General features: G+C 39.0%; 1 protein-coding gene across 17 annotated transcripts in view; it reads right to left on the bottom strand.

Moving 5' to 3' along the window:
- Window positions 1–14830, bottom strand: part of Crem (cAMP responsive element modulator) — a 75919-nt gene that overhangs the window by 31321 nt on the left and 29768 nt on the right. For 7 of the 17 annotated variants that reach the window (XM_052156547.1, XM_052156554.1, XM_052156546.1 and 4 more), the window contains one exon: window positions 2067–2213. The exons of the other annotated variants lie outside the window; for them this stretch is intronic. In XM_052156547.1, the coding sequence (XP_052012507.1) occupies window positions 2067–2213 (147 nt within the window). The remainder of the gene's footprint in view (window positions 1–2066; window positions 2214–14830) is intronic. 17 annotated transcript variants of the gene reach the window in all.

Here is a 14830-nt window from a genome sequence, read left to right as displayed (position 1 = left end):
TGCCACAATGTATACAAACTTTACAACAAAATGTTGTCAGAATAAATTGATAAAAATTGTTTACCAATTAAAATACATACTAAAAATTCATTTTTGATTATAATAGAAGGAATTATATAGTCTTCAATACATGTAGACAGGTATGTGTGTGTATACACATACACGCACCTACACATACATATATGCATCTATAAATATAACACTTCTGGTCGTGGATACTCTACACAAACACTCACACACTGAACAGAATCTACTAGGAAAAAAAGTGTTACTGCCTTACACGGTCATACACCAAGTATCTTACACTGGCAATATATTTCACACAGCTGCCCAAAACCACAGCAATTCCCTCATGTGCAGCATGGCCCATTATTTTATCCAGCTTAGAAAAGCTGAGACATGAGTAGTGGTGACTCATGTCTTTAATCCCAGAACTTGGAAGACAGAAGCAAGTGGATGTCTGTGAGCTTGAGGCCAGCCTGGTCTACAGAGCAAATTCTAGTTCGGTATGGGATGCCATAATAATGAAAACACTATTGCATATAATTAATATATGCTAATAAAAACATTTTAAAAATTTAATTTCATGCAGAAGATTTGCCATTTAAACCACAGGAGTTCTAAGATAAAGCATTTATCTCTACAAAGACAATCAAATCATTCACTTAACAACAGCAATAATAAAGTATTCTTATTATAAGACAATGTTACCTTCCAATACCAGCCAGGTAAGGTTTTTACTGCCAATAAAATCCATAATCCAAGGAAGATCAAAGAGAAACTTTCTTACTTTATAATTAGAATCAGAAATTACAAATTCTTGGAATCAAAGGTCATCAAACAAAACTAAAGACAATGATAGGAATTATTTCTACACCCTTGGACAAAGACAAGATACCTATGCTGGAAAAAGAAGCAAGCTCAGAAAGTATGGAAATTTATCATGTCAGTGCTGTGCTGCGGCCCTCACAGCATTCTGTGAGAAACTACACTCAAGCATGCAGGCGAAGGCAAGATTAAGTATATGCACACCCATTTTCCTCATAGATTGGAGCCTTGCTTGTCACCACTTAAATTCAAATAATTTCTACACTTAAAGAATAATAACAAATTGACTTAAAAAAGAAACAGATATCATTTTAGTAAATATGAAAAGTATGCTATAAAGTACATGCATAATAAATAATATCTATTAATGAAAAAAACTACCTCAAGAGTTTAGAATGTGACCATCTTGATAATAACAATGATGAGAAGTCATAAAATATGTATCTGTACCACAACCACATCTACAAAAGCCCAGGTCCAACCTGAGGAATATATGACATGGAAATAAAGTGCCCAAGTGACAAGGATCCGTACTTTTGGGCTGGGGTACGTGAGTTATTAGAGCATGTACTTAGTATGCACAAAGATCTGCAGTTTAAGTCCCAGCATCAAATATCCTGAATTTCTAAGGGTTGCATTCACTAATCTAAAATCAATGTCTGACCAAGTGCAATGACATACTCAAGAAGCTGAAGCAGGACGTTTGATGCCAACTTGGGTTACACAGTGAATCCAAAGCCAGCCAGGACTATACTCTTCATAATACTATGTTTATTACAATGTCTTCCAAGAACACTCAAAATACCACTAGAGAGCTTTACTAAATATAATCTGAAAAAAAAAGAAGCTAAAATGTAGAACTGCTTATTTACAGTATTTTGTACAACTACTCATTGTACAAAATTAAGAGCAATAACAAAAATCCAACCCATAAGTCAGTCTAAATACACAGCCCAACACAATGTACCATACATAAAAAGAAATTCTACAAGTATCCAAGAAGACACCTTTAATATAAAACTATAAACAGCCAAATGGAGAGGCACATGCCTGGAGTCCCATGAGCAGAGAGACTGAGGAGGAGGATAAGGTGTCCAAAGCCATCGCTGGCTACATAGTGAACCCTTATCTCTAAAAGAGTAAACGAAAATAAAGAAAATGATGATAAATGAATTAAACAACAGAAAAATTTAAAGTTCAAGAAAGTCAAAGACAAATCGTCAAGGAAGGACGCTAACCTGAACAGTTTGTATTTGTGGTGACTGAATAACCGATGGATGTGGTGTCTGAATTACTCCCTGGACCTGTACAGTTTGGCCTGAAGGTAACTGTACTAGAGTCACAGCTGGGGAGCCTCTTCCAGTGCCTGATCCAGCTACAGAAACCTGAAAAAATGACCATCATTGAGGATTAAAGCTGGACTTGTTTTGCTTTTGTTTATTTTTAAGAGTACCGCTTGCTATCATAACCAGCCTACTGCTCTTTTCTTTTTCTGAATCTAAGAAATGAAGGACAGTGAGGTACTTACCATTAGGAGGCAGTCACTGTGCTGGAACTGTCATTCTCTGATGTGACAGATACTAAAGAACCCATGTGCCTCACTTTTGCTGCCCATGCTTTGGCGGCTAAGAATGTTCCGAGCACAAAGTTCTAAAGCAGTTAAACTACCTCGATGCAACCTCCGGGCTACTAACAGGGTCACCCTTTCTAGGCCGAAACACTAACTACTCCTCTTTAACTGATTAAGAGAAACTGAAGAAAATTCAAATGTGGTGGATTACTTTTTGATAAATGAAAAGTTTTGCATATAGCAAGTCTTTCACTATTTTAGATGTAAGCTGATATACCATCTCAATATTAGTTTAAGAAAAAGTCATTTTTATATTCTATAGCCACATGTGCATACTGTTTCTACTCTCTCTCTCTCTCTCTCTCTCTCTCTCTCTCTCTCTCTCACACACACACACACACACACACACACACACACACACACACACAAATACACCACAGAAAAAAGAAATTGCAGGACCTTTCAAGCCTTTCATGTCTGTTCCAAAAAAGCCACCAGCCTCAGGGCTGGTGTGTCAGCCCTCTTCCCAACATGAGTTGAGAGGTGCAGAGCCCCACTAGTCTTGAACTGAGAGATGAATGGCATAGGCATCTCTCTAGATCACCCTACTCAGTGCATTCGCAAACACCCTTTGGATTGGACTCAAAGTCTCTAGTAATCAGTCTGTCCTTCTGACCACTATAATTTTAGAAACTTTTCTTAATTTTACTCAGTTCACTATGCATTTTGATTTATTCAAACTACTCAGAGACCTTGAAAATGAAATACAGTGGGAGTTTCTATCTTGAGTTAATTTTCATGCCAGCCTCTATCTTTTAAGAAACACCAGTTAGTCCCAGGCTACTTTATCATGTTTTACTTCTAAAACTATTTGAATATAGCTGTGCACAGTGAGCAGAGTGGCAGATGTTTAAAATCTCAGCACTCAGAGCTGAAGCAGGAGGAGCATGAATTTGTGGCCAAGATTAAAAAAAAAAAAAAAAAAAAAAAAAAAAAAAAACAGGGGAGGGGGAAAATAGATTTACAACAAATAGTTAAGATTTACTTACAATGTCATTTTCTAGAAAGTAAATACTTTAATACATAAAAAAAGAAACCTGTTTGTAGCATCCACTGTACTTCATGGACTGAGATATAAAGTAGAATTAGTAAAACTGATGCCTAAAAGACAACACATCAAACAAGAGCTAACTGCTCTACTTTACTAGGCATGAATGTCACAGGCGTGCAGAAGAAAGATCAGTATAGCCCTGAACAAAAAGTGAAGGTTTTCTGTGGGAGCCAGAGCTGAAGCCAGACCTTGATCTAAGCCTAGATTAGGAAATGACAAATGAAGCCTGGGGCAACCAATGCAGATAACTAAAGTACCAAGCAATTTCGCCTACCTATCCCAGTGTTATCATCTACTTGGATTGTAGAAGAAAAGTACATCTTATCTATATTAAAAGTACCTCATATGTGAGTGTGTGTGTGTGTGTGTGTGTGTGTGTGTGTGTGTGTGTGAGAAACAGCTGAACAGCTAAAGGTACAAAAAAAAAAAAGAATTTGTTCCACAAATCTCAGCACAGAAGCCAATACTGTACAAATGATGGAAGGACATCCAGCACTGTGTTAACTGGCAGAAGGTTCCCTCCTCCTCTCAAGTAACCTCAAACTCTTTCTCTCACCTCTTTATACTTAAAATTGCTAACTACTTCAGAGGTTTTTGTTGTTGTTTTCAAATTTTTTATTACATGTAGATTAAGTTTGTGTATGTATATATGCCACTTTGTGTATTCATACTACTGTGTTGTGTAAGGTTGAAAGGGTGAAATGACAACTTATTGGAGTTGGTCTCTCCTACCATGTAGTTTCACAGGATCAAACTCAGGTCAAGTTTCAGCAGTAAGTGTTTTCAGCATCTGAGCCATCTCACCAGCCCTAAAGAGGTTTCAGTATCTGAATCGACTGATTTCTACCTAGTAGAATGATGGTAAATATTTAATAACCAGACCCTAGGAAGTGGAACCCTGACCTACTGCTTCTGTTCACTTCTGTGACATAAACAATGGATCATGACTTGTTTCAGGCTGCAAATAGAGATGATGGGCACAAAATTAGAGATGTGCATATCTGGTTTTTGCAAACACATATAAGACAGCTCCAGAAGATTTTTATCTACTAATCAATACCACACTAGAAATTAAAATGGAATAATCACCTCAGCAATGGTAAATCTATTGCAATGCTATAATTTTATGAAAAAGTTACATTTTTCAAAGCAAAACTATTTAGTGAAAATTCTGACACTTTGCGGTTTTTTTGTATATGTGTTTTCAGTTGGTTGTGAGTTTTTGTTGTTGTTTTGAGACAATGTCTCATTATGTATCCCTGGCTGGCCTGGAACTTACTACACATACCAGGTTGGCCTGCTTCTGCTGAGATTAAAGGCACACACCACTATTACCATAGCAGATTAACGGCTTCTTTTAATGACTATGATTTTTGTTGTTGCTTGGTTTTGGTTTCCTTCTTTCTTCTTTTGTTTTTTTTTTTTTTGTTTTGTTTTGTTTTGTTCAAGACAGGGTTTCCCTGTGTATCCTTGGCTAGCCTGGAACTTACATACACCAAGTTTGCCTTGAAGTCACAGAGCTCTGCCTGCCTCAAAGGTTCTTACTTATCACAGGCTAGCTTGCAACTCACTATATATCCCAGGGTGGTCTCAAACTCATAATGACCTCTGTCTCAGCTTACCAAGTACTAAATCCACCCCACTATCCTTGGCTTTAATGACTTGTTTCAATTAAACAGATCTAGATTCTAATATATACTTCTACAATGAATTTGCAGTATGTTTCATGAGATAATGTGAAGAAAATCTGAATCTCATGGATGGATTTTATAGAGCAAAGGGATTTTACTACAGCTTTTACAGACAAACAAGAATGTTCTTTAACACAGCTCTAAAACTCACAAGTGGATGTTCCCAAATCTGTACCAATGACATTAAAATCCACTGATCTGTAGCCTTTGGATGTATCTTTAACCAGCTCAATACTATGCAGCATCCTGAAATACTTCTAGGGAAGCACTGGCTCAATGGGTGAAGTGAATGTGGACCACCTCTCCTCACAAACACATCCCATTCCAAACCAGAGCATTGGATTAAGGTAGTATGTACTCAGGGTCACATTGTTATGCAGCTTTTCCTTATTCATCCAGAATATTCTCCCATAAAATCGGCTGTTGTGTTTAATTTCAAAGGAATGGTAATGAAGAATATAAAGGTTAATCAAAGTCCTTGATGCCACTAATATGGCTCAAGTTAAGAACAAAAAGTTCATCTTCCACCTATTGTTTTGATCACACCAGTACAAATGTTACTAGAGTAAAAGGTAAATAAAATTGTATTACATAAAATACATTTTATTACTATATACGTTTATCTTAGCAAATCTTTTGAAAGCATCTTCAGATCTTGCCCCAGGCTCTGAGGTGCACAGAACACGGTGGCAGCTGCTCCATGATAACACTGCTTCAGTCTCTTCAGCTCCAAGAGAGGGCCGAGACAGGCTGGGACTTCAGCTCCAATACAGCTCCACAGCCACAGTCCGTACCCAGTAACACTGACTGTTTCAGGTCAGAGACTAGCAAAATATAGATCACACTTTTTAACTTATATAGAAAAGCAAAACAAACCTTCCTTAACGCAAAGAGAGCCGGGCAGTGGTGGTGCACACCTTTAATTCCCAGCACTTGGGAGGCAGAGGCAGTCTCGAAAAACCAAAAACCAAAATCAAAAAAAGCCAACCAAACAAACAAAAAAACTCAAAGAGAAGTACTGGCTAGCATGTTCCCATAAGAGGATGCCGCACCCTCTGCAGGTATCCTTACCCCAAATTTGCTTTTCCTTTCTTTCCTTTCCTTTCCTTTTCCCTTCCCTCTCTTCCCTTCCCTTTCCCCTTCTTCCCTTCCTCTTTATCTCCCCCTCCCCTCTTTCAAAACAGGGGTCTCAAACTCTACACTTTACCAATTGGCATCCTTTAGTAACTAGGACTACAGAGCACAACACTCCACCAAGCTGGTGGTAGGAAAAACTTAAGACTATGAAAATTGCTCAAACAAAAGGACTGTTTGCTGTAGAATCAGAAGTCTCTTGACAAACCCTGACAGAGACTCAGTGCATCTCAATGATTTGCTTTTTTAAAAACAAAAAAGTAAAACATTTCAAGATAACAAACTTGAAACTACAGCAGAGCTGAGCAGTGGTGGCGCACGCCTGTAATCCGCGCACTTGGGAGGCAGAGGCAGGCGCATTTCTGAGTTCAAGGCCAGCCTGGTGTACAGAGTGAGTTCCAGGACAGCCAGGGCTATACAGAGAAACACTGTCTCGAAAAAACCAAATCCAAAAAACCAAAAATAAATAAATAAATAAATAAATAAATAAAATAAAATAATAAAAAAAGAAAGAAAGAAAGAAACTACAGTAGAGAAACTCAAGAATCCTAGAAATATTCTCAAAAGTTGTGCTGTGCTATGAAGGATCCACAATCTGTGTACTCACTTCTTGTGAATAAACACTGAGGCTTCAAAAGATGAGATCATTTGAAGAACTAAAGCAAGGATAAATCATGGGGCTGGAGAGATGGCTCAGTAGTTAAGAACACCTACTGTTCTTCCAGAGGGCTTGGGTTCAATTCCCAACACCCACATGGAAGCTCACAACTGTCTATAACTCCAGTTCCAGGGGACCTAACACCCTCACACACACACATTGAAGAAAAACATCAGTGCACAAAAAATAAATCATAAGAAAACTTTATTAAGGGGGCTGGAGAGATGGCTCAGCAGGTAAGAGCACTGACTGCTCTTCCGAAGGTCCTGAGTTCAGTTCCCAGCAACCACATGGTGGCTCACAACCATCTGTAATGGGATCTGATGCCCTCTTCTGGGGTGTCTAAAGACAGCTACAGTGTACTGACATATAATAAATAAATAAATATTAAAAAAAAAAGAAAACTTTATTAAAAAAGAACAAATCATAACATGAATATTTGAATAAAGACACACACACACACACAGGGACACGCATACACGCACACGCACGCGCGCACACACACACACACACACACACACACACACACACACACACACACGATCCTGGTTCCGGTTACTATTGCTGTGATGGAACACCATGACCAAAGCAGCTTGCAGAGGAAATAGTTATCAATCTTTGTTTCAGCTTACACTACCAAGTAAGAATCCCTCACTTAGGGAAGTAAGGACAGGAATCTAGAGACAAGAGCTAATGCAGAGGCAATGGAGGGGTGCTACTTACTAGTTTGGTCTTCATGGCTTGCTCAGCCTGCTTTCTTATAGAACCCAGGACCACCAGGGGTGGTATCACTCATAATGGGTTAGGTCCTAGCACATCAATCAGTAATTAAGAAAATGTTGCACAGGGTTGCCTATGGGCTGATCTTATGGAGGCATTAATCTTAATAGAGGTTCCCTCCACTCAGATGATTTCAGCTTAAAACTAGAATATATATAGATAAGGTATATAGATATGCTATGTGTACATATCATATGTGTGTATGTATATACATATACAAATAATTATACAACATGCTTTCAGCTGCTTTATCTTTCAAGTATAATTCTCGAACTCCATATTAAACAACAGTTCTATTTTAGTGTCAAGAATACCTGATGTAGACCAGCAAGATAACTCAAGATTGATCACTATCAAGATTGATGACTTGTGTCTGATCCTGGAACTCCACCATGGAAGATCATAACAAATTCTCACAGTTGTTCTTTGATTTTCCACATACACCATGGTACACCCATATATGTGCAAAATAAATAACACAAAAACATATCTTTTAAAGAATACTTGGGCCAGGTATGGTGGTACATGCCTTTTCATGTCAACCCTCAGGAGTAAGACAGACCTCTGTGAATCTGAGGCCAGCTTGGTCTACATACGGAGTTCCAGGCCATCCAGAAGTACATAGTAAGACCCTATCCCTGGAAAACCAACCAAACAAAAACTAATGCAGAAACAAGTTGTAAGTTCCCACCAACACAGGCTGTGACCTCAAAGTCCTAGTGGTGAGCTAAGTGAATTCTGCAATGATCCTTCCGCTAAGTCCAAACTCTGGGAATGCAAAAGCCTAAGAGACTATCATTACATTCCTAAAACACAAATAATGTATCATTTATGCTAGACTTTAGGTGGATCCTTTTAATCAAGAAAGCACTTAGATCTGCAAAACTGCCATTCTATATGCTCACTAGCTTTGAGAAAACTGGTGATAAGCATTAAGCCTATAATTGTACAGAGTTAGTGATCTTTTTTTTTAAATTGTTTTTATTTTTTATTTTCTATATTCTTTGTTTACATTCCAAATGAATAAATTGTTTTTATTATTTATTTATTTTATATATACGAGTACACTGTAGCTGTCTTCAAACACACCAGAATAGGGCATCAGATTCCATTACGGATGGTTGTGAGCCACCATGTGGTTGCTGGAAATTGAACTCAGGACCTTTGAAAGAGCAGTCAGTGCCCTTAACCGCTGAGCCATCTCTCCAGCCCGAGTTTGTGATCTTAAACATCATCATCATTACTCTTTTTTTTTTTTTTTTCAGTATTTTTTTTTATTCGATATAATTTATTTACATTTCAAATGATTTCCCCTCTTCTAGCCCCCCCACTCCCCGAAAGTCCCGTACGCCCCCTTCTCTTCCCCTGTCCTCCCACCCACCCCTTCCCACTTCCCCGTTCTGGTTTTGCTGAATACTGTTTCACTGAGTCTTTCCAGAACCAGGGGCCACTCCTCCTTTCTTCTTGTACCTCATTTGATGTGTGGATTATGTTTTGGGTATTCCAGTTTTCTAGGTTAATATCCACTTATTAGTGAGTGCATACCATGATTCACCTTTTGAGTCTGGGTTACCTCACTTAGTATGATATTCTCTAGCTCCATCCATTTGCCTAAGAATTTCATGAATTCATTGTTTCTAATGGCTGAATAGTACTCCATTGTGTAGATATACCACATTTTTTGCATCCACTCTTCTGTTGAGGGATACCTGGGTTCTTTCCAGCATCTGGCAATTACAAATAGGGCTGCTATGAACATAGTAGAACATGTATCCTTATTACATGGTGGGGAGTCTTCTGGGTATATGCCCAGGAGTGGTATAGCAGGATCTTCTGGAAGTGAGGTGCCCAGTTTTCGGAGGAACCGCCAGACTGATTTCCAGAGTGGTTGTACCAATTTGCAACCCCACCAGCAGTGGAGGAGTGTTCCTCTTTCTCCACACCCTCTCCAACACCTGCTGTCTCCTGAATTTTTAATCTTAGCCATTCTGACTGGTGTAAGATGAAATCTTAGGGTTGTTTTGATTTGCATTTCCCTAATGACTAATGAAGTTGAGCATTTTTTAAGATGCTTCTCCGCCATCCGAAGTTCTTCAGGGGAGAATTCTTTGTTTAACTCTGTACCCCATTTTTTAATAGGGTTGTTTGGTTTTCTGGAGTCTAACTTCTTGAGTTCTTTATATATATTGGATATTAGCCCTCTGTCTGATGTAGGATTGGTGAAGATCTTTTCCCAATTTGTTGGTTGCCGATTTGTCCTCTTGATGGTGTCCTTTGCCTTACAGAAACTTTGTAATTTTATGAGGTCCCATTTGTCAATTCTTGCTCTTAGAGCATACGCTATTGGTGTTCTGTTCAGGAACTTTCTCCCTGTACCGATGTCTTCAAGGGTCTTCCCCAGTTTTTTTTCTATTAGCTTCAGAGTGTCTGGCTTTATGTGGAGGTCCTTGATCCATTTGGATTTGAGCTTAGTACAAGGAGACAAGGATGGATCAATTCGCATTCTTCTGCATGCTGACCTCCAGTTGAACCAGCACCATTTGTTGAAAAGGCTATCTTTTTTCCATTGGATGTTTTCAGCCTCTTTGTCGAGGATCAAGTGGCCATAGGTGTGTGGGTTCATTTCTGGATCTTCAATCCTGTTCCATTGATCCTCCTGCCTGTCACGGTACCAATACCATGCAGTTTTTAGCACTACTGCTCTGTAGTATTGCTTGAGGTCAGGGATACTGATTCCCCCAGATTTCCTTTTGTTGCTGAGAATAGTTTTAGCTATCCTGGGTTTTTTGTTGTTCCAGATGAATTTGATAATTGCTCTTTCTAACTCTGTGAAGAATTGAGTTGGGATTTTGATGGGTATTGCATTGAATCTGTATAGTACTTTAGGCAAAATGGCCATTTTAACTATATTGATTCTACCGATCCATGAGCATGGGAGGTTTTCCCATTTTTTGAGGTCTTCTTCCATTTCCTTCTTCAGAGTCTTGAAGTTCTTGTCATACAGATCTTTCACATGTTTGGTAAGAGTCACCCCAAGATACTTTATACTGTTTGTGGCTATTGTGAAGGGGGTCATTTCCCTAATTTCTTTCTCAGCCTGCTTATCCTTTGAGTATAGGAAGGCCACTGATTTGCTTGAGTTGACTTTATAACCTGCCACTTTGCTGAAGTTGTTTATCAGCTGTAGGAGCTCTCTAGTGGAGTTCTTTGGGTCACTTAGGTAGACGATCATGTCGTCTGCAAATAATGATAGTTTGACTTCTTCCTTTCCAATTTGTATCCCTTTGATCTCCTTATGTTGTCGAATTGCCCGAGCTAGTACCTCAAGTACAATATTGAAAAGATAAGGAGAAAGGGGGCAGCCTTGTCTGGTCCCTGATTTCAGTGGGATTGCTTCAAGTTTCTCTCCATTTAGTTTGATGCTGGCTACCGGTTTGCTGTATATTGCTTTTACTATGTTTAGGTATGGGCCTTGAATTCCTGTTCTCTCCAAGACTTTAAGCATGAAGGGATGCTGAATTTTGTCAAATGCTTTTTCAGCATCCAATGAAATGACCATGTGGTTTTGTTCTTTGAGTTTGTTTATGTAGTGGATTGTATTGATGGATTTCCGTATATTGAACCAACCCTGCATTCCCGGGATAAAGCCTACTTGATCATGGTGGATGATCGTTTTGATGTGTTCTTTGATTCGGTTGGCAAGAATTTTATTGAGTATTTTTGCATCGATGTTCATAAGGGAAATTGGTCTGAAGTTCTCTTTCTTTGTTGGATCTTTGTGTGGCTTTGGTATCAGCGTAATTGTGGCTTCGTAGAAGGAATTGGGTAGTGTTCCTTCTGTTTCTATTTTGTGGAATAGTTTGAAGAGTATTGGTGTTAACTCTTCTTTGAAGGTCTGGTAGAATTCTGCACTGAAGCCATCTGGTCCTGTGCTTTTTTTGGTTGGAAGACTTTCTATGACTCCTTCTATTTCTTTAGGCATTATGGGACTGTTTAGATGGTCTAGTTGGTCCTGATTTAATTTTGGTATTTGGTATCTGTCAAGGAAATTGTCCATTTCCTCCAGATTCTCCAGTTGTGTTGAGTATAGGCTCTTGTAGTAGGATCTGATGATTTTTTGGATTTCCTCAGTTTCCGTTGTTATATCTCCCTTTTCATTTCTAAGTTTGTTAATTTGGATACTTTCTCTGTGCCCTTTGGTCATTCTGGCTAAGGGTTTATCTATCTTGTTGATTTTCTCAAAGAACCAGCTCCTGGTATTGTTGATTTTTTGTATGGTTCTCTTTGTTTCTACTTGATTGATTTCGGCCCTGAGTTTGATGATTTCCTGCCTTCTACTCCTCCTGGGCGAAATAGCTTCTTTTTGTTCCAGGGCTTTCAGGTGTGTCATTAAGCTGGTAATGTATGCTCTCTCCATTTTCTTTTTGGAGGCACTCAGGGCTATGAGTTTTCCTCTTAGCACTGCTTTCATTGTGTCCCATAGATTTGGATATGTTGTGTTTTCATTTTCATTGTGTTCTAAAAAGTCTTTAATTTCTTTCTTTATTTCTTCCTTGACCAAGGTATCATTGAGTAGAGTATTGTTCAGTTTCCACGTGTATGTGGGCTTTCTGTTGTTTCTGTTGCTATTGAAGACCACTTTTACTCCATAGTGATCAGATAGGAGGCATGGGATTAGTTCGATCTTCTTATATTTGTTGAGGTCTGTCTTGTGACCAATTATATGGTCGATTTTGGAGAAGGTACCATGAGGTGCTGAGAAAAAGGTATATTCTTTTGTTTTAGGATAGAATGTTCTATATATATCTGTTAAATCTAATTGGTCCAAAGCTTCAATTAGTTTCATTGTGTCCCTGTTTAGTTTCTGTTTTCCTGATCGGTCCATTGAGGAAAGTGCAGTGTTGAAGTCACCCACAATTATTGTGTTAGGTGCAATGTGTGCTTTTAGTTTTAATAAAGTTTCTTTTACGAAAGAGGGTGCCCTTGCATTTGGGGCATAGATGTTCAGGATTGACAGTTCTTCTTTTTGTATTTTTCCTTTGACCAGCAAGAAGTGTCCCTCAGGGTCTCTTTTGATGACTTTGGGTTGAAAGTCAATTTTATCTGATATTAAAATGGCTACTCCAGCTTGTTTCCTGAGACCATTTGCTTGTAAAATTGTCTTCCAGCCTTTTACTCTAAGGTAGTGTTTGTCTTTGACCCTGAGGTGTGTTTCCTGTAAGCAGCAAAATGTAGGGTCCTGTTTACGTATCCATTCAGTTAGTCTGTGTCTTTTTATTGGGGCATTAAGTCCATTGATGTTAAGAGATATTAAGGAATAGTGATTGTTACTTCCTATCATTTTTGACGTTATTTTTTAAATTTGAATGCTTAACTTCTTTTGGGTTTGATGAAAGGTTACTATCTTGCTTTTTCCAGGGTGAAGTTTCCCTCCTTGTATTGGTGTTGTCCTCCTATTATCCTTTTTAGGGCCGGGTTTGTGGATAGATATTGGGTAAACTTGGTTTTGTCATGAAATATCTTAGTTTCTCCATCTATGTTGATTGAGAGTTTTGCTGGATATAGTAGTTTTGGTTGGCATTTGTGTTCTCTTAGAGTCTGCATGAGATCTGCCCAGGACCTTCTAGCCTTCATAGTCTCAGGTGAAAAGTCTGCTGTGATTCTGATAGGTCTTCCTTTATATGTTACTTGGCCTTTTTCTCTTACTGCCTTTAGTATTCTTTCTTTGTTTAGAACATTTGGTGTTTTGATTATTATGTGACGGGAAGTATTTCTGTTCTGGTCCAGTCTGTTTGGAGTTCTGTAGGCTTCTTGTATATTCATGGGCATCTCTCTCTTTAGGTTAGGGAAGTTTTCTTCCATAATTTTATTGAAGATATTTGCTGGCCCTTTAAGTTGTAAATCTTCACTCTCATCTATGCCTATAATCCTTAGGTTTGGTCTTCTCATTGTGTCCTGGATTTCCTGGATATTTTGGGTTACAAGCTTTTTGCATTTTGCATTTTCTTTAACTGTTGAGTCCATGGTTTCTATGGAATCTTCAGCATCTGAGATTCTTTCTTCTATCTCTTGTATTCTGTTGTTGATATTTGTATCTCTGTCCCCTGATTTCTTCCCAAGGCTTTCTATCTCCAAAGTTGTCTCCCTTTGAGTTTTCTTAGTTGTTTCTACTTCTGATTTTAGATCCTGGATGGTTTTGCTTAGCTCCTTCACTTGCATGTTTGTGTTTTCCTGTAATTCTTTAAGAGATTTTTGTGTTTCCTCTTTCATGAGCTCAGCCTGTTGACCAAAGTTCTCCTGTATTTCTTTAAGAGATTTTTGTGTTTCGTCTTTCATGACCTCAGCCTGTTGAGCAAAGTTCTCCTGTATTTCTTTAAGTGTTTTTTGCATTTCCTCCTTGTTGGCTTTTGTATTTCCTGGATTTCTTTCAATGATTTTTGTGTTTCCCTTGCAAGGGCTTCTAACTTTTGATCCATTTTCTCCTGAATTTCTTTATGTATGACCTTCATGTGTTCCTGTACCAGCATCATGACCAGTGATTTTAAATCCAAATCTTGTTTTACTGGTGTGATGGGGTATCCAGGACATGTTGGTAGAGGAGAATTGGGTTCAGATGTTGCCATATTGCCTTGATTTCTGTTAGTGACGTTCCTGCGTTTGCCTTTTGCCATCTAGATCTCACTGGTGTTAGTTTATCTTGTCAGTGCTGGACTCACCAGTGCAAGCTGCCCCTTCCCAGTTGGCCTCTGGTGCACAGCTTACCTCCTGCACTGCTTGTAGACAGTGTGCTGCTGCCCAGGCTGTTCAGATCCCAAAGCAGGCACCCGAAGGCTCCCGCTGGGGCCCGCTGGATTCACTGGAGCACACTGACTTCTCCCAGCTGGCCGCCCGGAAGCCCAGCTAGCCACTTGCAGGACTTGGAGATGTAATGCTGCCGCCCAGACTGATCTGGATCCGGAAGCCGAGAGAGTAGAGCTAAGGGCTTCTGCCTGAGGCCTTGCCCCAGATTGTGTCTGTGGAGCAGATGGAGCCTGTGTGCACTCCCAGGGAGTGCGGAA

Source organism: Apodemus sylvaticus, chromosome 14 (assembly GCF_947179515.1).
Source record: "Apodemus sylvaticus chromosome 14, mApoSyl1.1, whole genome shotgun sequence".
NCBI classification, from domain to species: Eukaryota; Metazoa; Chordata; class Mammalia; order Rodentia; family Muridae; genus Apodemus; species Apodemus sylvaticus.
This window is presented reverse-complemented; position numbering and strand designations above follow the sequence as displayed.